At 43.1% G+C, this 22,085-nt stretch overlaps 1 protein-coding gene across 2 annotated transcripts in view; it reads left to right on the top strand.

Moving 5' to 3' along the window:
- Positions 1 to 22,085, top strand: part of acoxl (acyl-CoA oxidase-like) — a 437,026-nt gene that overhangs the window by 366,927 nt on the left and 48,014 nt on the right. For both annotated transcript variants that reach the window (XM_063040706.1, XM_063040705.1), the window contains exon 17: positions 16,487 to 16,557. In XM_063040706.1, the coding sequence (XP_062896776.1) occupies positions 16,487 to 16,557 (71 nt within the window). The remainder of the gene's footprint in view (positions 1 to 16,486; positions 16,558 to 22,085) is intronic.

The raw sequence follows: 22,085 nt of genomic DNA, 5'->3' as shown, positions 1-22,085 counted from the left end.
TAGTGTTCATGGGGTCGATGTCCATTTAGGAATCGGATGGCAGAGGTGAAGAAGCTGTTCCTGAATCGCTGAGTATGTGACTTCAGGTTTCTGTACCTCCTTCCCAAAGGTAACAGAGTGAAGAGAGCATGTCCTGGGTGGTGGGGATGATTAATGGTGGGCGTTGCCTTCCTAAGGCACCGCTCCTTGAAGATATCTTGGATATTGCAGAGTCTAGATGGAGCTGACTAACTTTACAACTTACTTCGATTTCATGCAGTAGCCCCCCTCCCCCATACCAGATGGTGATGCAGCCAATGTTGTCCACAGTACATTTGTAGAAGTTTTTAAGTGTTTTATTAGACAAACCAAATCTCCTCAAACTCCTAATGAAATACAGTTGCTGTTTAGCCTTCTTTATAGCTGCACTGATATGTTGGGGGCAGGTTAGGTGCTCAGAGGTATTGACACCCAGGAACTTGAAATTGCTCATTCTCTCCACTTTCTGATCCCTCTATGAGGATTGGTTTGTGTTCCCTCTTCTTACCCTTCCTGAAGACCACAATCAGCTCTTTGGTCTTGCTGACGTTGAGTGCCAGGTTGTTGCTGCGACACCACTCCACTAACTGGTATACCTTGCTCCTGTACACCCTTTCATCACCATCTGAAATTCTGCCAACAGTGGCTGTATCATCAGCAAGTTTATAGATAGCATTTGAGCTGTGCCTAGCCACACGGTCACGGGTGTCAAGAGAATAGAGCAGTGGGCTAAGCACACATCCCTGAGGTGCACCAGAATTGATTGTCAGCGAGGTGAAGATGTTAATTCCAATCTCCACAGGTTGTGGTCTTCCAGTTAGGAAGTCAAGGATCCAGTTGCAGAGAGAATTACAGAGACCTGGGTTCTGTAGCTTTTTGATCAGGACTGTAGGAATGATGGTGTTAAATGCTGAGCTATAGTCAATGAACAGCATTCTGACATAGGTATTTGTATTGTTCCTGATGATCCTGAGCAAACTGAGAGAAAAAACTCTCAATTATGCTTAGGTACGTGGAACAGGAGGAATCCTGGCCTTTGTTAAAATGGCAAATCTCCTCCATCCCCAGCAATGGGTTCAATGGTCTCGGTACTTCAGGAAAACAAATCAAAAAATGTCTAGAGTACGCATTTTTCCTTTGATGAAATTGGGTGTGATTGGATGAGTGTTGGTGCAAAAAAAAATGCTATCTTCAAAAAGCACAGCAGCGTTTATCATTTTAGGTAAAGACCCCACCCCCTCCCACCTCCCACTCTAGGGAGCTTATCTCATGAAAGAATCAGTCTTCAAAATGAAAGAGTCCAGGGAAAAGAACCTTGAGATAAAAAGGCCACCCATCAGCATTAATGCACAAAAGCTGTGGTAATGTTTCAGCTTCTTTTAAGTCTTCATTATCTTGCCAATGCCCGTGCTATATTCTGATTTATGAGTGCTTCTGTTTGTAGAATCAGTATTAGTGGACTTCCTCAGGCAGATCCACGTTTGGGTGAATCGTTAATGAATTTAGTTTTCACAAGCAAAAATCTTACTCCTTAGTTGGTGGCCCTGTATTTTTTTTTTGCTTTGTTTTTCTCACTAGTTTCCGTTACTGCTCATTCTTTGAAGTTGCTGTGATATGGTACTTATTGCAACTCTTGCAACTCACCCACACTTGTCAGCCAACAATTGCAGTGTATTGTATAGCATCTTTAACAAAGCAATATGTCCCAAGGTGATTCAAAGTACATTTATTATCGAAGTATGTATACTATATACAATCTTGAGATTCATCTCCTTACAGGCAGCCACACAAAACAAAGAAACTCAATAGTACACATTAAAAAAGACCATCAAACACCCAATGTGCAGAGAAGAAAACAAATCGTGCAAACAATAAATGTAAGCAAATAACATCCAGAACTGTAGTTCACAAAAGTGAGCCCACAACTCCGAAGCCTGTCATCACTGCAGCCGATCCAGGAGCCCGTTATTTGCAGGCCACGGCCTCAGTTCAGCGCAGAGACGAGTAAGCCTCGCGGAGCAGCGAGCTGAACATCGGCCCATCCCTCACCTCTGGCCCTGACAGCCCGACCTTTACAATCTGGCCTGGCACTTAAATCGGCCAAACCACATCAGCAAATTGTTGGCACCAAGCTGCACCAGACGGTGTTAAGGTTAGGCACCACATACACAATCAAAGATGTAGCTTTCAAGGAGCATGTTTAGGGAGGATTGAAAGTAGAGAGGCATTGAGAGGTTAAGAGTCCAGGACTTTTGTAACAGATGATAGTCTTGCACGTGGTGGATCGGTTAAGTCTGAAAATGGTCAGAGGCCAGTGGTTCAGAAGAGCAGGGCTGAACATCTGGAAAAATTCGCAACGTTAGTGAAGAGAGGGGATATGGAGAAATTGGAAAACAAAATGAGAACTGTTGGCACAAGATGTTGCATACTAGATTTCCAGAGTCAGAGGCTACAGGCATGATGTGTTAATAGGTTTTAAATGCAAATTACCCTTAATTATATTCCTTCCTGCTTAACCTGCAACATCCAGCCATCAAACTGTGAAACATTTTAATGATGGTGCAAGGTTCAAGGTTCATTTTTGTTGAAAACGTCACTGTGGTTAGCAGCAGTGTGGTTTCAGCTGCAGAGAGTGGCCAGGGAAAAGGAAAGAGTGGGTTGCAAGGGGAGCAGAATTTGTTGCGGTGTCTGGAGATTTAGGGGATATTTCCCACTATCTAGCCATCTATGCCCCTCATAATCTCATGCATTTCTATCGAATCAGCTGTTTAATCACCTTCTCTTCAAGGAAAACAAACACAGGCAAGCCCGTCTCTGCTGATAACTGAAACTTTCCACACCAGTCAACATCCTGTGAATCTCCTCTGCACTCTCTCTGGTGTAATATTTACATGTTATCCAGAACTGCACACAATGCTCCAACCCAAACAATATTACAGAAAGTTGTTCTACAACTCCCTTAATCTTACCTACACTCTGGCGAATGAAGGCATATATCCTCTATGCACCCTCAGCACCTTTTCTATCTGTGCCAACACCTTTGCAAAGCCTTTTTTCCTGAATACTCTTAACATTATTTGTCTATGTTCTAGTTACTTTAGTCCATCTCAGTGCAACATTTCATACTTGTCAGGACTAACTTCCATTTTTCATTGCTGTGGTCCTCTTTTACCAACTCATCAAGGTCACCCTGTAGGTACAACCATCCCCCTCATGATCAACAATTCCTGCAACTGTGTTGGACTAATGGTATCTGTTATGTTCACATTAGTCCTGGGTATGACTCTAAACTGCAACCAGTGATGAGGCTGTGATTGCGACTTTCAGAGCTTTGGGGAAAGTGGAGTTACCCCTTAGTCATTCGTTGCTCCCAGGGCCGCTCTGACCCGGAACGGTAGCACCTGCAAGGGTTCCTGCTCAGGATACGAGCGAAGGCCAACGGCAGATCCGGCAGGTTCAGTAACTGAACTTATGACGGAGAAGGCGGATGAGCCACGACCTCAAATGTCAATGGCTATAGTACAGGCGGATGAACATTTGGGAAGAAAAATGGCGATTTCTTTAGTTCGCCCAACAGTTTTTTTTAAGCAACACACATCAAAGTTGCTGGTGAACGCAGCAGGCCAAGCAGCATCTGTAGGAAGAGGTGCAGTCGACGTTTCAGGCCGAGACCCTTCGTTGTATTGACTACACAAAAGCATTTGATAAAGTAAAGCACAATAATATTACAGGAAACTCTAGATCTAGATTCGAAAGACCTCCACCTAATCAGAAATCTCTACTGGGAACAAACTGCTGCTGTAAGAATAGATGGAGAAGTGAGTCAGCTTACGAAAATCAAGAGAAGCGTTAGACAAGGGTGTGTTTTCTCCCCTGATTTGTTTAATGTGTACAGTGAAACAATATTACTAAAAACAAGAGACATCTTGGGAATCAAAGTTAGCAGTGAAAACATCAATAATTTTAGATATGCAGATGACACTGTGTTAATTACAAATTCGGAGGAAGAACTACAAAACTTAATTGATCTAGTTGTTGAAGAAAGTGCAAAAAGGGGTCTATCTATCAATTGCAAAAAGACAATGTATGGTGATATCTAATAAGAAGGAGAATCCTATCTGCAGGCTGAGAATAAATGGGGAAGACATAAAACAAGTACAGAACTTTTGCTACTTAGGAAGCTGGGTGACATCAGATGGCAGGTGCAACATGGACATCAAAAGAAGAATAGGGATGGCAAAAGACACCTTTATGAGAATGAAGAGTATACTGACCAATACTAAACTAGACATGACAACCTGCCTCAAAGTACTGAAATGTTATGTTTATCCAGTTATGTTATATGGCTCAGAATGTTGGACAATATCTAGTAACATGTGGAAACAAATTGAAGCAGCAGAGATGTGGTTTTTGAGAAGGATGCAACGAATATCATAGACAAAACGAATATCTAATGAGGCTGTCATGAACAGAGCAAACACAAAAAGAGAAATAAGGTATGAGATCATGAAAAGGCAACGTGACTTCATTGGACATGTGATTAGGAAAGAGGAGTTAGAATGCACGGTAATTATGGGAAAGATTGAAGGGAAGAAAGCAAGAGGAAGGCAAAGACAAATGATGATGGAGACAGCAGCCAGAGAACTGGAAATGAATACCAATGAATTGATCCACTTGAAACAGGAGTGTGTGGGCCATGGCAGTTAAAGCACAAACTGGGCATGGCACCTGATGATGATGATGATGATGATGATATGTTCACATCCAAATAGTTAATATACAGAGGAAACAGTAGCAGCCCTAGCAACAATCTCCATGATACATTGCTCATCAGAGGCTTCCAATAACAAAAAAATAACAGGATCACTACCCTTTGTCTCCTATTAACCAAACAATGTTGGATACGGTTTGCCAACTTGTCCTAAATCCCATGGCCTCCAATCTTTTTAAACAGTCTCCCTTGTGGGAACTTGTCAGTGACCTTATTGAAGACCTTCTTTAATACACACAGTTATCTTTTCAAAAAATTCAAATTGGTGACATGGGATCTTTCGCCCAACAAAGCCATGCTGACTACCTCCGACTAATCTCTTCCTTTTATTAATCTTTGCCCCAAAATATCCTCCCTTGTCTTCCATTTAGGCTGGGGTGCAACACATCAGGTCAAAGTTCAAAGTACATTTATTATCATAGTATGCATACTCCATACAATCTTTCCTCAGAGGCAGACACAAGACAAAGAAACCCAACATAACCCACTAAAAATGACCGTCAAGCATACAACATGCAGAAAAAAAAGCAAATCGTGCAAACAATAAAAGTAAGCAAGTAACATTCAGAACTGAAGTTTATGAAAGTCAGTTCAAAGCCATGAAGCCAGTCACTGCAGCCAATCCAAGAACCCGATAGTTGCAGGCCACAGCCTCAGTTCAGTGCGGAGATGAGTAAACCTTGCGGAGCAGCAAGCTGAAGACTAGCCATTCCTCGCCTCAGGCCCTGACACCCTGACCTTTCCAATCTGGCCTAGTGCTTAATTTGACCAGACCTTGGGTCGTTTCTCACTCTTGAAATTGGGCCTTGCCACTTCGACTTGGCCCATACCCGATCTTTCCAATTGGGCCCAGCACTTAAATCAGTCAAGCCTCAGGTCTTTCTTCACTCTTGGGCCCAGGCCTGGGCTCCACCACTTTGATTCCCAGGGATGTATCCACTTTTAGTCATAGTCATACTTTATTGATCCCGGGGGAAATTGGTTTTTGTTACAGTTGCACCATAAATAATTAAATAGTAATAAAACCATAAATAATTAAATAGTAATATGTAAATTATGCCAGGAAATAAGTCCAGGACCCGCCTATCGGCTCAGGGTGTCTGACCCTCCAAGAGAGGAGTTGTAAAATTTGATGGCCACAGGCAGGAATGACTTCCTATGACGCTCTGTGTTGCATCTCGGTGGAATGAGTCTCTGGCTGAATGTACTCCTGTGCCCAACCAGTACATTATGTAGTGGATGGGAGACATTGTCCAAGATGGCATGGAACTTGGACAGCATCTTCTTTTCAGACACCACCGTCAGAGAGTCCACAAAGCCCACAAAGATATCCACAGTGCCCACACACACTGACCTATCCACTGTGTTTTCTCGCAACACACACAAAATGGTGGAGGAACTCAACAGGCTAGGCAGCATCTATGGAAAGGGACAGCAGTCGACATTTTGGGCCGAGAGCCTTTTTGTTCTCCCATTGTTGACCGTTCCCATCCCCCTCCCCCACCTGGTTCCATCTGCCCATTATCCCTTCCCCATCTGATTCCACTTGTCACCTACCAGCCTCTGCTCCACCCCTCATACTGCTGATGCAGGGTCTTGAGCCAAAACATAGACTAACATGTTTTCCCTCTGCAGATGCTGTTTGTCCACTGAGTTCTTCCAGCTAATCGTTGTTTTGTATCCAATAATCCTTCCTTCTTACTGGTTCCCTTCTATAAATTCTGTCAATGCATGAAACTTCTTCTTAGTGGGTACAGATGAGATTCATTATTGATAGCAGAAATGGAAGTGTTCCAACATCAGAATCAGAATCCTTTATTATCCGCCAAGTATGTGGACACATACAGGGAATTTGATGCCGGTTTCCCTGAGCTCTCGCTGTACAGAATCAAAAAGCAAACAAAACAATAGTGCAAATAATCGTGAACTATATACAATGAGGTATACCTGTGTATGTACAGGTGGACTTGGTTTATAATAGACTAAAATTCAAATGTTCATAAGACTGATGGCATACAGAAAGAAACTGTTCTTGTACCTATTTGTCGTGGCATACAGTGATCTAAAGCGCCTACCAGAAAGAAGGAGTTGAAACAGGTGATGTCCAGGGTGTGATGGGTCTACAATGATGCTGCTTGCTCACTTTCTGACTGTAGATGCATATAAGTCCTGGATCGAGGGCAGCTTCACACATGGAAGGAAACCATTCAGTCCATAGTGTCTCTACTAGTAGAGAAAGAGCCCGATCCCAGATTCTGATGGTGGGTCCATAATCCTATAAATTACAGCTCTTCAAGTTCCTGTGTTGTCAATATCTCTGAGGCTCTAACATGGACCTAACATATCAATGCAGCTACAAAGAAGTCGAGACGTTGGCTATATTTCATTAGGAGTTTGAGGAGATTTGGTTTGTCACCAAAGACACTCACCAATTTCCACTGATGTACCGTGGAGAGCATTCTAGCTGGCTGCATCACCATTTAGTTGTGGCCTGGTGGGTTGGGGGAGGGGGAGGGAGTCACTGCACAAACATAGAAACATAGAAAAATAGGTGCAGGAGTAGGCCATTCGGCCCTTCGAGCCTGCACCGCCATTCAGTATGATCATGGCTGATCATCCAACTCAGAACCCTGTACCAGCCTTCCCCCCATACCCCCTGATCCCTTTAGCCACAAGGGCCATATCTAACTCCCTCTTAAATATAGCCAATGAACTGGCCTCAGCTGTTTCCTGTGGCAGAGAATTCCACAGATTCACCACTCTCTGTGTGAAGAAGTTTTTCCTCATCTCGGTCCTAAAAGGCTTCCCCCTTATCCTCAAACTGTGACCCCTCGTTCTGGAGATCGAAATAAACTGCAGAAAGTTGTAAACTTAGTCAGCACCATCATGGATACTAGCCTCCATAGTATCCAGGAATCTTCAAGGAGCAATTCCTCAAAATCACGGCATCCATCATTAAGGACCCCCATCACCCAGCCATGCCCTGTTCTCATTGCTACCATCAGGAAGGAGATACAGAAGCCTGAAGCCACACACTCAACGATTCAGGAACAATTTCTTTCCTCTCTGCCATCCAATTTCAGAATGGACATTGAACCCATGAACACTACCTCACTACTTTTTATTGCTATTTTTGTACCACTTGTTTAATTTAACTAGTTAACATATATTTACTGCAATTCATGTTTTTTTCCTATTATGTATTGCATGTACTGTTGCTGCAAAAACAACAAATTTCACTGCATATGCTGGTGGAATTAAACCTGATTTTGATTCTGAGCCATATAACCAAGTACTTAGTTATGGTGTGGCTTTCTGCTTCTGCCACACTTTTAGCCAATGGGTTTAAAACTCTAACCCCTAATTAATGGTAATTAGTTTAATCTTGTCACATGTCCAGTGAAAAGGTTTGTTTGCTGACCATCAAACAAATTATTCTGTGGTTAAGTATGTTGAGATAATACGAAAAGAAAATCAGTAACAGAATGCAGAATATAGTCTATTTCTGCATCTCCCCTCTAAACCTTCTGCCAATTACTTCAAATGTGTGACCTCGCTGCTACAGCAAAGAGGTCCTTCCTATTTACTCTGTCTAAACTCTTCACATTTATACTGCTCAGTGATCCTGCCCTTAGCCTCCTTGGTTTCAGAGCAGGATATCACAAATAACAACTCAGCAGCAACTATGGGAAGACAAACAGACCCTAATGCTTCAGGTGAATGACCCATCATCTGAACTGGGGAAGTGAGAAAAGAAGCTTGCTGAATTTTCAAGATGTTGAAATTTGCAGATATTTCCATGAGTTCAATGCCAAGAGCTTGCGGTAGTATACCAACACAGGGACATGTAATGTATTCATCAGATGCTCCTTCCTCCTTCAGCACTGAAGCAGGTTTTAATCTTTTTGTTGAATGAATAACACCAATCATTTACAACATTTCATTTACCCAGGGACTTTCAATGGGGTTTTTACACGAGAGCTTGGCCCTGGGTATGCATCTTTTCAACAATCACTCACATGTGCCATTTAAATGTCGATGAAGTATACAAACCAACAAAAGGCTCTTTGGCCCACTGAGTCTATGCTGACCATCAAGTATGCGTTTACAATCATGCAATACTAATCTCATTTTATTCTCCCTAGATTCCCATCAGCTCCCTCGAGATTCTATCAGTAGGGGCAATTCAGAGTGGCCAATTCAACCTGCCAACCAGCATGCTTTTGCAAAGTGGGAGGAAATCAGTGCATTCAGAGGAAACCGGTGCGGCCGCAGGGAGATTGTGCAAACTCCACAAAGGCAGCACCAGGGAGCAGGGTTAAACCCTGGGTCCGCATTCCAAAAGTTCATTTATGAGTTGTAGATGTGCCAACATTTATTGTCTACCCTTGAGTTCCCCTGAATGGAGGTGAGAGAGGAGTGTGAATTACATTGGTAAGTGTGGAGTTGTGCACCCCAGACTGGGTAGAAGAGCAGATTTCTGTTGGTTTATTTATTTACTGAGACACAGCACAGAGCAGGCTCTTCTGGCCCTTTGAGCCGCGCCGCCGCCCAGCAACCCCTGCTTTAACCCTGGCCTAATCACAGGACAGCTTACAATGACCAATTAACCTACCAACCAGTACGACTTTGGACTGTGGGAGGAAACCGGAGCACCCGGAGGAAACCCACACGGTTACGGGGAGAACATAATAAAGCATGATAAAGAATCATTAATGAGCAAAGGAGAGTCTGAAGCAGATTTCAAGATTATTGTTTTTCTATGAAAAGAAGAAACAGAAACAGGAATCGACCATTCAGCCCATTGCCTCTGCTTTACCATTCATTGACCCTGTGGCTGGTTCTTCAGTTTAATACTACTTCCTAGTGCTAACTCCACATCTCTTGATTACTTAAAATCTAAAAAATCCATCGATGTCCACTTTGAATATACTCAGCAGTTAAACCTCTACAGCCCTGGGCTGGGTGGAGAATTCCAAAGACTCACCACCCTCATATGGGGAAAGAAATTCTTCTCCTTTGAAAGCCCTGTGGTGGACTGCTTATGAAAATGTGACATCAAAAGGAATAGCAAGGGTCAAGTTAGTAGACACCCTCATGTCAGCTCAGCGTTTATAGAGTCATAGAAAAGTACAGCACAGAAACAGGCTCTTGGGCCCATCTAGTTTGTGCCAAGCCATTTAAACTGCTTACTCCCTTCAAACTATATGGGGACCATAGCCCTCCATATCCCTACCATCCACTACCTATCCAAACTTCTCTGAAATGTTGAAATCGAGCTTGTATGCACCATTTGCACAGGCAGTTCGTACATCCTCTGAGTGAAGAAGTTTCCCTACATTTTTCCCTTTAAACTTTTCATCTGTCATCCTTAACCCTTAACCCATGACCTCTGGTTGTAGTCTCACCCAACCTCAGTGGAAAACAGATAAAGTCATACACCATGGAAACAGGCATTTTGGCCCAGTTCCTGCATGCTGACCCAAGTGTCCCAAAGAAGGGTCTTGGCCCAAAAAGTCGACTGTTTATTCATTTCCATAGATGCTGCTTGACTTGCTGAGTTCCTCTAATATTTTGAGAGTGTTGATCTGGATTTCCAGCATCTGCAGACTTTTTTATGTTTACTACCTAAACCAGTGGTATTTACCTGCATTTGGCCCATATCCTTCTATATCTTTTCTATCCATATACTTATTCAAATGTCTCAAATGATGTTATTGTACCTGCCTCAACTACTTTCTCTAGCAGCTCGTTCCATATACACATCGCCTTCTGTGTGAAGAAGTTGCTCCTTGGGTTCCGTTTAAATCTTTCCCTCCTTGGGTGCTGTTAAAATCTTTCCCCTCTCACCTTAGTCGAATGTGCTGTAGTTTTTGGTTCCCTTTCCCGGGGGAAAAAGCCTGCACGATCCTCCAATCTTTGCTGCTCCTGATGTCACACCTCAAAAAAGTCTCTTACGCTCCAAGGAATAAGGCTGTAGCCTGCCAGCCTCTCCCTATAACTCAGGCCCTCGAATCCTGGCAACTTTCCCATAAATAAGCTTATATTATTTGGATGGCAACCACTCTCTTCTATGCCAGCTCAGATACAGAACAAGGAGAGAAAAGATTGGAAAGGGAGTTGAAAAAGGCAACGAATAATAAAATATTTTAACTCCCCACAATAATTAAAATGGAGGGGAATGAGACTGCAATTTAAAAGATAATTTGAAGGCTATTTGCTAATAATTACATTTGAAATTGGAATCCCCCAACCTCATCTGTGAAGTTTAAGCTGTATCTGTGAGATAGGTTTGGTATACTATTCACTGTGTTTCAGTGGTGACTCTGTCAGTGATCCACAGAATCAAAGAAAAGAGGTAGCATATAGGAAGGTTACTCAGGTCATTGAGTCCATTTCAGTTCAATGCAAGAGCAAATCTGCTAGTCCTACTTCCACAGCCTCTCCCCACACGCCTGGATCTGTTTTCCCTATTGAGTGCTTTCCCAGTTCTGTGAATGAATGTGCCGTCATTACCACAGCAACAGCTGACCTACTACCAGCCCCACCCTCCCCAATTCCCAGCAGTGCATTTCAAATCCTAGCTACTTACTGTGTTAAAATTTCAGCCACATACCACCTTGGTTCTCCCCCCCCCCCCCATAAGATACTATTATTGCAAGCCTTTTGAACAGTAGGGTATTTCACACACCAGCTCCCTGGTTTCTGAATATCAGAATCAGGTTTAATATCACTGGCATATGTAGTGAAATTATTTATGAGGCAATATATAATAGTAAAAACTGTGAATTACAGTGAGAAAAAATGTATAAAGTTAAATTACATAGGTAGTACAAAAAAAAGTAGAGGTGGTGTTCACGGGTTCAATGTCCATTCATGATTCTGATGGCAGAGGGGAAGAAACTGTTTCCGAATTGCTGAGTGTGTGTCTTCAGGCTCCTGTACCTCCTTCCTGATGGTAGCAATGAAAAGAGGGCATCTAGGTGATGGGGGTCCTTAATGATGGATGTCACCTTTTTGAGGCATCGCTCCTTGTCCGGGATGCTGGGGAGGCTAGTGCTCATGATGGGGCTAACTGAATTCGTAATTTTCTGCATTTTATTTCAATCCTGTGCAGTGCCCTTCCCCACCATACCAGATGGTGATGCAGCCAGTTGGAAAGCTTTCCATGGTACATCTGTAGAAATTTGTGAGTGTCTTTGGTGACATACCATTTCTCCTCAAACTCCCAAGGAAATATAGGTGTGAATCTACAGTAGCATGGTAGCCTAGTGGTTAGCACAACGCCTTACAGTACAGGCAGCCTGGGGTTCAATTCCCACTGCCGCCTGTAAGGAGTTTGTACGTTCTCCCTGTGACCGCGTGGGTTTCCTCCGGGTGCTCTGGTTTCCTCCCGCAGTCCAGTTGATAGGTTAATTGGTCATTGTAAATTGTCCCATGATCAGAGATTCCTGGGTGGTGTGGCTCTAAGGGCTGGAAGGGACTATTCTGCTCTGTGTCTCCATAAATAATTTTCCGGGGCGCCCTTAAGAAGACGACTCATGCGAGCAACTGCGACGTAACACTGTACGTGCGAGTCATAGAGTGTAAAAGCATGGAACCACTGAGTCCATGCTGACCATCAGATACCCCAACATATACAAATACTGCTCTAGACCGTCTTATTCTCCACACATTCCCTTCAAAGACTGCACCCTGCACCGCCCCCTCCCGTATTCTACCACTCATCCACACAAGATGACAAACTTACAGTAGTCAGTTAACCTCCCAATGCGCGCGTGCGCGCGCGCGCGCACACACACACACACACACACACACACACACACACACACACACACACACACACACACACACACACACACACACACACACACCTTGTGGGTTTCCTCCAGTCTCTTCACTTTCCTCCCACATCCCAAAGATGTGCAAGTTGGTTGGTTAATCGGCCAGTGTAAGTTGCCCACCCGGGTGTGCAGGCGAGCAGTAGAAACTGAGGGAAGTTGATAAATGTTTGGGAAGGATTAAAAAAAACATAGATTTGATGTAGGATTAGTGTAAGTGGGTGCTTGATGGTTGGTGTCGATTCAGTAGGCCGAAGGGCCGGTTCCTGTGCTGTATCTCACTATGAAATCAGAGCACATACAGGAAACCCACACAGTCACGCAGGAGGATGTGCACACTCCACACAGACAGCAGCACAGGATAGGATTAACCATGGATTGCTGAAACTCTACGGCAGCAGTTTTTCTAGTTGCACCACACTGGAATGCTGAAGTGGATGTTTGATTTCCATGTGAATTACAATGCAAGTTATTAACTTCATTGTTATTTCATCACCTTTAGCAGTTTCAATGGTGTGAACTCTTTGCAAGCTGCTCTCTGCAAATCTACTGATAAACGTTCATAGTTAATTAAAAACTACAGCACAGAAACAGTCCATTCGGCCCATCTAGTCTGTGCCAAATCATTTAAACTGCCTAGTCTCACAACTTCCATTATAAATATTCTCCTTTAAATCTAAATTCTGTGTCTCTAAGAATTACTAATTATGTTATTTTCACTGTATTTTCTCTGTAACGCTTTATTCTGCATTTTGTTATTGCTTTTCCCTCTCTGCATGTAACATTAATACATGATTTAACTATGCAACTTAACACCAGCATTACTTCCCACTCCGCCTTGTCAAATAGACTGAAGGGTGATATCATCTGAGCATGGTTAATATTCAGTCTGCATAATCAAAGATAGAGAAATGTTGTGAAAGTAATCACCTGAAAGTAATCAGTTCTTACTTTCAGATGTTAATCAAGTTAAATTCCTTTCCAAAGGTAACACAGAGACAACTGGTGAAAATTTAAATTTAAAGAATTAATTCCATAGATGATTATTTAAGGTGTTGTACAATATATTAAGCTCCTGCTTACATAGATCAAAGTAAAAGATCCCCAGCAGAAAAGAATAATTTTGTCTTCAAAGGTCCTGTTACATTTTCAAAAGTACTGAAGAGCATTCTACACTACGTTTCAAAATTGCCGTCAGGCGGGGAACCACAGGCATTGATGCAAACGTCAGTGATGCAACGTACAGTGCATGACAATATAATAATAATGTTTTCCAAAAACAGTGCTACATTTTGGACCTTTGATCATCTTCATTCACAATACCAAGCAAATCAATACATTTATTTACAATACATCCAAGTGTCCATTAAACATTGCATTTGTGAAAAGTTTGAGAAGCTGTTACTCTGCCTCATTTCTTCTGTGTCCAGTGCCAGCAAGAATACAGAATGTTTGTTGCCTTTGCAAAGATGACACTGAGCTTCATTGCATTACTCACCATGTAACCCCGAGCTTTGGATTTTTTCTTCTAATTGGCAGCAATCACTTGCTGGCATCTTCACTTGCAGACCAACCGTTTCAGGCAGATCAAAGTGCGACTTTCACCGCGTTTGTGACCCTCCGGCAGCAGTGTGTGTCCTCAGGAGCCACTCAGATCGGAGTCTTGTGTTACGCAGTTGCTCTGGATGAACCTTAAATACCACTGCATCTCTTTCCAGACCATCGTGGCAAACACACAGTCCACAAGGAGGTGGTAACCATTTCATCCACACCACAGCCACTTAGAAGGCAGTGTGTGGTGGGACTAAGACTCTGGCTCCTCAAGAAAGATCCGACAGAGAGGGCAATTCTGACCGCTACCCCAAGTGAGGTCAGGGTGCTTATTTTAGAATACTCCAGATGGGACATTCTGCCAAATGACTGATGGAACTATCCCACAAGAGCCAACAAGGCCTCCAGGACCTCCAGGACATTTGGTGCAAGCCTGTCCTACTGACTTGTGCTCAAAAGTGTTTCACCACAAAGTTTTTAAAGTAAGTGGATAGCTGGTACAGCACCATCCAATATAAGGATATTGTCACTACCTTAGGCTTACTCAAAATATGTTCATTGTAAGCACTATCCAATCTACAGTGGGTTGATCTGTGAGTGCTAAAATCATTTTAAAAAAGCATGAACAGCTTACATTAAGTTCCTAACAAATTTAAATGATGTGGGTCAGACAGTATTGTCTGTCACAATTTTCTGTAGGTAGCAGATAACCTTTTCTCTCCTTTTAGCCACCCACACAAGTAAAAAAAAGCTTTAAAAATGTGCATTTGCATGCAACAGTAGTTCTGCTTTTCTTTCAAATTTAGTATAAACATAAATGTTTGCATACAATAAAATGTCAGATATTTAGATTTCAGAATTTCAGAATCTTAGATTTTGTGTAATAGTGCTTGGATTAAAAATTAAACTTTTCCATGGGATTAATCAATTGCAGCTAAATAGGACAATGCACATGTTCAAGAGCTGGGTGTAATTCTGCTTCAGCCTGCTAATTCAATGTTGGGTGTAACTTCAGTGAAGTTCAGCAACCAGTTTGTGATTGCTGTGTATTTTTTTATATCCCAAACTGCGTAACTTTATTCCACAAAACATTGGCAAAGTTCCTCCAGCCAATCATTGTCGTTAAAAAATTCAACAAAATGGGAAATACATTTCAGCGGAAACACTCCTGAGCATTGACATCCAGAAGAATCTCAACTGTGCTGTTAACTTTCCATCCTAACTAGAACAGAACAAAAAAATCAATAACCTACTTTTAGATATTGCTTCATGATAACTGACATGCCAAAACACTTCACAGCTATTCAAGTGTTCTCAAGTGCAGCAACTGTTGCAATGTAGGAAAGTATGGCACCGACTTATGTACACAGCAAAGTCCCACAGAGAACAGTGAGATAATTATCTGCTTGGCATTTTTGCAGTGACATTGGTAAACAAGCTCATTATTGAACAGAGACTTGCTTACTTCTTTCCTGTCCACCTGAAAGGACAGATGGGGCCGTTTCGGTGCAGTGCTGAGAGTGTGCTGCACAACTGGAGCTCCCTCTTTCCAAGGTGCCTTCCTCGTCCTCTGAAAGTTAATTTTATTGTCATTTAATTATATACATATATATTGCATTTAACCATATGATGTATATAGAAACAAGACATTTCTTTGTATCAGGGTGTAAAGCACAGTAGTACACATAACACACGATTACATAGGAAGGTAAGTATAAAATCTACAGATGATTCACACATAAATAACAAATTTAAGTGCATTAATGTTAAATATTGTAAAGTACGGTACAGATTAACCAGTGATATTTCGAATGCGATGTGGCAGGGAGTTCAGAAGCCTAATGGCCTGGGGGAAGAAACTGTTTCTCATCCTGACTGTTTTTGCTTTTATACAACGTAGTCTCCTGCCTAATGGTAGAAAGTCAATGAAGAGGCTGATTGGATGGTTGGGATCCGTAGTACATAATTCTAAGCGCCCTGTGTATGCCGCCCTCCTGATAAATGTCCCCGATGGATGGTAGGGATAGTAGATAACATACATAAAATACAAGGAGAAGAATATCTCCCGAAGAACTAGGGAGAGGGGAAGTGGAAATAGAGAAGATCGGAATAGAAAGGATTGGATTTCTTTATGCTGTGAGGAAGTTTAGGCAGGTAATTGAAAGTGTTAGAGAGAGAGGCTTGAGTGAAGTTTACAGCTAGACCAGGCTGCAAACACCGTCAATTACAGGATCTCGGGGGAAAAAAAAGAAAAAAAATCCCAAAGATATGAAACTCTTTCATCTTTTTTTTTGCTTGGTTGCAGTGACATTAGACCAGTTCTGGAAAGCAGTGGAAGAATGTCCAGACCCTGAAGACCAAGCTTTACTGAAGAAGGTGAGATTATAAATTGAAATCTTCCCCCACCCCCTCTCCCTCCAGTGGTACATTGGATGCAATGTGCTTATCACCGCTGTCCATTACTCATCTTTTCAGCTGCTAATAACTGAGCAGGGAGGGACACAAATATCATCACTGAGTAGGTGGGCTGCATAATATCAACCACCCTTGCTGCCACTTGGCTAAGAGCTGGAACCTATTTGCAAGGCTGACAGGAAAGTGGGTGTTGAGTGTTAGTTGGAATTTATTTCAGTTTTAAATAGAATTCAATTAGCTCAACTCAACCCTATCTATCAACAGCACTTATTTAAGCAAACTTATCTGAGCTGGTTTGCTGAGGGGATGCCTAATTACTGAGCAAACCTGGCTTATCAGGATTGAAGCACAAGAGAAGTTAAAGCTGCACTTGTTTTATGCCAGAATTTGTTGGCTGAGACAAAATAAACCGTGCTTGCTCAGCAATGCAAAGTATTCTCTCTTCAGGCCCCTCTCCCCTCACCCCCAGCCCGAGCCTCCAGCTCCCCACCTGGCTCCCGTAGAGGTTTGACGGAACGTAGATGGGTAACCATTAGACAGTGGTCACCATCAGATAGGGTGGCAGGATGAAATGAGACATGGGGCCGGAGTGGGGCTATAAGGAGAAACTGGACAGGCTGGGGTCCTTTTTCCTGAGCATAGGAGGCTGAGTGGGGACCTTACAGAAATTTATAGCATGATGAGGGGTGTAGATTAGGTGGATGGTCACAGTCTTTTCCCCCGTTTAGGACAGTCTAAAACTAGAGGACATAGATTTTAAAGTGAGAGGAGGACGGTTTAAAGAGAGGACACTTTCAGTTTAAGATGGTGCTATTGAAGCCAAGTGACAGCTCACTGGTAGTTCAAAAGGCAAGAAATGTGACTAAAAACATTATTAATGGCACCTTTTCTGAAGTAAATTGAGGTAAGCTATCACCGCAAACAATGAAGGAGTGAGCGAAGGTGAAGTGAATTCAAGGGATGAACCGTGCTGGTGCATTGCAAAATCGGTGGCAGGTGGAGTTGGAGTGGGTGATTCGGAGAGGAGAGTCGAGGCAGAGGAGTTTTGATGCCCGTCCAGCAACTAACCCGGGTGCAAGGTTGGACGGCTCTCAGCGCTGGGCCGATTTGGAAAGGCGACGAGGTTTAGGCCCAGAGTGGGTCGCTGAGTGGCATGGTCCAGGCCGCGAGCAGTCCTAATGCACGGTGTGATCCGCTGTTTGGACAGGTTAAGCCCCGGTCCAGGTAGCCTGGAAAGGCACGGTGTCAAGATCAGAGGCGAGAATCATGTCGATTTCGCTCACTCTCCTGCAATGTTTACTCCTCACTCTGTGATGCCGAGGCTGCCACGATTCGTGCCTGTGAGCTTCGCGGCAATTTACCGCACTAATATAATGAACTGAGGCTTGGGCCTGCTCCGTGGATTCCGATCTAAGGGCTCAATTTGGTTCGGAATGTTGTTGCTTGCTTCTATTGTTTTGGCATGATATGTGTTTTTTTCCTCTTTCTCTGCGCGTTGGGTGTTGGTTTTTATTTTTTTTAAATTGGGTTCTTTCGGGTTTCTTGCTTTGTGGCTGCCTGTAAGCAGACACATCTCAAGGTTGTATAATTTATATGTTCTTTGATGATAAATATAGTTAGATTGATTTAAAAGGGAGCCGAGGGGCAAGATTCTCACACAGAGCATGGTGGGTATCTGGAACAAGCTGCCAGAGGAAGTGATAGAGGCAGGTACAATTGTAGTACTTAAGAGACACTTACTTGGAAAGTACAAGGACAGAGTAGGTTTAGAGGGATATGGGCCAAATGCAGGCAAGTGGGATTAGCTCGGTTGGCATGGATGTGTTTGGGCCAAAAGGCCTGTTTCCATGCAGCAGAATTTGATGACTCCACATCCATCTGCATTTTCTCCTCATTATCTTGACTTGGCGATGTTCCTTCAATCTCAGCAACGGAGAAGAATTTCCACTAAAAGGTGACTCAGTACCAGTTTGAGAATTAAATGGCAGCCTTGCCATTTAATGAGTATTTCCCCATCAGATACTGGAACAATTGGTGCACAATGTGCTAAAGGCAAGTCCCACCTAATTGTTTCACAGAAGCTGGTAGTGTGGGAGGACTTCAATGCAACACATACAAATAGTATACCCAACGTTAACCCCCTGAGGGTTCAATTCTGCCACTGTCTGTAAGGAGTTTGTACTGTGACTGTGTAGGTTTCCTCGGGCACTTTGGTTTCCTCCCATATTCCAAAGATGTGCAAGTTAGTTGGTTAACTGGTCACATGGGTATGGCAGCATGGGCTCATGGGCTGGAAGAGATGCAGTGCTGTATCTCTAAATAAGAGAAGCAAAGTAGGATGCTTGATTTCAATGAGTGGATTTCACTATTGCCATGAACATAGTTTGATTGTGGGAAAAGAGGAAAGGAAGGAAAATGACATCAGATTTACATATATTGCAGAGTTTTGTACTGTTATCGCATTTGCTGTCTGTTCTAGACTCCAGCTAATATCTGCAGGCTGCATTATAACTGTTCGGCTTTCCCTCACGGTCGCTATTGAGATTGTGGACAGATTTTGAAATTGATTGAGTGAACTTGAAAGCCTAATTTGCCTTTGGTGTCAATTTCAAACTCTCTTGAACGGTTAGCTTCTTGTCAGCACGATGAAAGCTGGTTGAGATTTCCATTTAAAACTTTAGTTTCATGGAAGAACTGTGAATGCAGGAAATGGGATTGCGCCACAGAGAATTTGTTTCACTGATTTCCATTCAGTGCTAATCTTTGCTGTGGAATGAGTGGTTGCCATTTTCTTTATTCCCATTGTACTGTACTTCTGTTGCTAAATTCCACTTCAAGCCATTCTTTTAAATTTAGTCATTTAGATTATTAAACATGGGTGGCAAACTGGAGATACGAATCTACTAAAAGAGGTGTAAGGCACGCCTTCCCTCCGCTAGCCTGCAGGTCACCCTTGGGCAAGGTGTAGCACCTGCTTAGCTTCACGCTCAGGGTCACGTAAAGCCATGGAATCAGGTGGTGGATGGTCGTATGAGCAGCTGGTACATATCACAAATCCTGGTTAACCAACCACTGATGCCCCGCAGACAGTCTCTGAAGAGTATTGATAATGGCCGGGATTGTCCGTCTTGTAAGACACTGCCTAGAAGAAGCCAATGGCAAACTACTACTGTCAAAAAAAATTGCCAAGAGCAATCATGGTCAAAAGACCATGATCGCCCATGTCATACAGCATGGCACATAATGATGATGACAAATTTAGATAAACTGATAGTTGGGAATTTGGCAAATGTTGGAAAATAGGACTTTAAAAAATAGTGAGGTCACAAGATTTGGCAGTCTGTTTGTCCTGACCAATAGCAGGCAGGAATTGATAAGGGCCCGATTTCCGAATCTCCCGATCCCTGTAGTGTTTAAAAGATGTTTTAGTTTCAGCATTGAAAAGTCCCAACAGCTGAAAGCAGCAATCCCTGGAAAAGAAGAATTACAATCCCTTGACTGAAGAAATATCTCCTTTCTGAGCCCCAACTGGCTGACCTGATATCCAATGTATGAAACCTCCTGATTCCATCCAGTGAGGTAACCTCAAAGTCAGTTGCTCTAAAGCATCATACATTTCCAAGAGCCAGTCCTTCATCTTACCACATGGTAGAAGGGGCCTAGGTTGGTAAAAAAAATCTTTAATCGAGTTTGTTTTTTTTTTGCCCTGTTTTGCACGAAGTGCATTACATATCACATTTACATTACAAGAAGGTTGGAATAAGACTACTAAATGCTGGGGATTGCTTAGCAATTTAGCATCTGTGGTGGGAGGGAAGCAAAGTTAAGCTGTTCAGGTTAATGGCCTTTTGTTATAGCTCATGATAAAGGTCATTGGACCAGAAATATTAACTGTTTATCTGCCCACAGATGCAGCTGACCTTCATACATGTGCACCCAGTTTTCATTTTATACTTGCACTTTGCTTTTGTATTGCTAGGAAGGACAGATAAGCACAGTCTGCACTATTTCCTTTTTCTTTTGAAGCAGTCCCTTGGGATCAAGCAGCACACACAAAATGCTGGAGGCCCTCAGCAACCCAGGCAGCATTTATGGAAGAGAGTAAACAATCCTGTGGGGGTGGGGGAACACGGCTATGCTGAGGATATACTTCCCTTGTGCCAAGAATGTGTTGCCAAGCCTTGTGGTGGAGGCAAATATGATGAGGCATTGAAGAGGCTCCTGGATGGGCACAGGAATGTGCATGAAATGGCAGGACGTGGATTGTGTGGAGAGATGGGATTGGATTAGTCAGCACCCAGCAAACTATATCTTGATGTTTCCCTGTGCACATTTTCCTGTGTTTTAGAGTGATGCCTGCTCACTAAGACCTGTGCGGGGCATCAATCAAAGTCGAGTTTATTGTCAAATGCACAGGTGCAATGAAAGACTTAGCATCGCAGGCACAAAGCATCAGATAAGCAGCATTCGTAAGAAAAACTAAAACAAACAATATATTACACAAAATCTTCACAAGAACACAATCAGAACAAAAATAGTCCATCGTGGTGGTTATAGTAGGAGTTTATAGTGTTGCTATACTGAGTTAGTGATGAGGGTTGCGCGGGTTGGTTCAAGAATTGAATGGTTGAAGGGAAATAGCTGTTCTTGAACCTGATGATGTGGGACTTCAGCATTCTGTGTTTACTGCTCAATGGTAACTGTGAGTAGGTGGTTCGGGCTGTGTGGTGGGGATTTTTGATGGTGGATGCTGCCTTCCTGAGGCAGCACCTCAAGTAGATGCCTTCGAAGGTGGGAGGGATGTGCCCGTGTTCTCAAAACCACTTGCTTCCAGAACTCGTCAATGTCTGCTCTAAATTTGCTGAAACGTGAGATTCATCTCACATCAAGGCAGAATGTGATCAGATGCAGCATCAGAGAGCCGTGGTGATACATGGGTGTAATCTCCGATACTGAGCTCCAGCTGTGCTGGCATTGGTGAGGGTCCATGGGACATTCAAGTTCAGGTTCAGCTTCAAGTTTAATTGTCATTCAACCATACAAATAAATACAGACAAACAAAACATCATTCCTCTAGGGCCAAGATGCAAAACAAGAAGTACCAACTGTCATACAGCACGTAAAGTTACATAAACAAAATAAAGCACATAACGAAAAATATGCAGTTACAAAAAGAATTAAACTAGTAATATAGTCTGAATCCCTGAGTATCATGGCCTGTAGATTGATGTCCTGGAGCCATGTTTCTGCAAGAGCAAGCCTGCAGCAGTTCCTCATCTCATGCAAATGCAGCCACAGATGAACGCAATCCATCTTGTCTTTCACCGCGTGAATGCTAAAGGGCAGCACCGCTGGGGGAGGCCAGGCCCCAACTCAGTGCGGAATCCATCAGCACACAGCCAGTTCCGGCATCTCCTTCCCTGGGCGGCCACAGCAGGCGACCACGCGGCATGAGGGCCGTGTCCACGCGACAATGGAGGCCACGCAGC

This window comes from Mobula hypostoma, chromosome 2, assembly GCF_963921235.1.
Source record: "Mobula hypostoma chromosome 2, sMobHyp1.1, whole genome shotgun sequence".
In the NCBI taxonomy this organism is placed as follows: domain Eukaryota; kingdom Metazoa; phylum Chordata; class Chondrichthyes; order Myliobatiformes; family Myliobatidae; genus Mobula; species Mobula hypostoma.
Note: the sequence above shows the minus strand (reverse complement) of the source record. Positions and strands in the feature narration are given on the sequence as shown.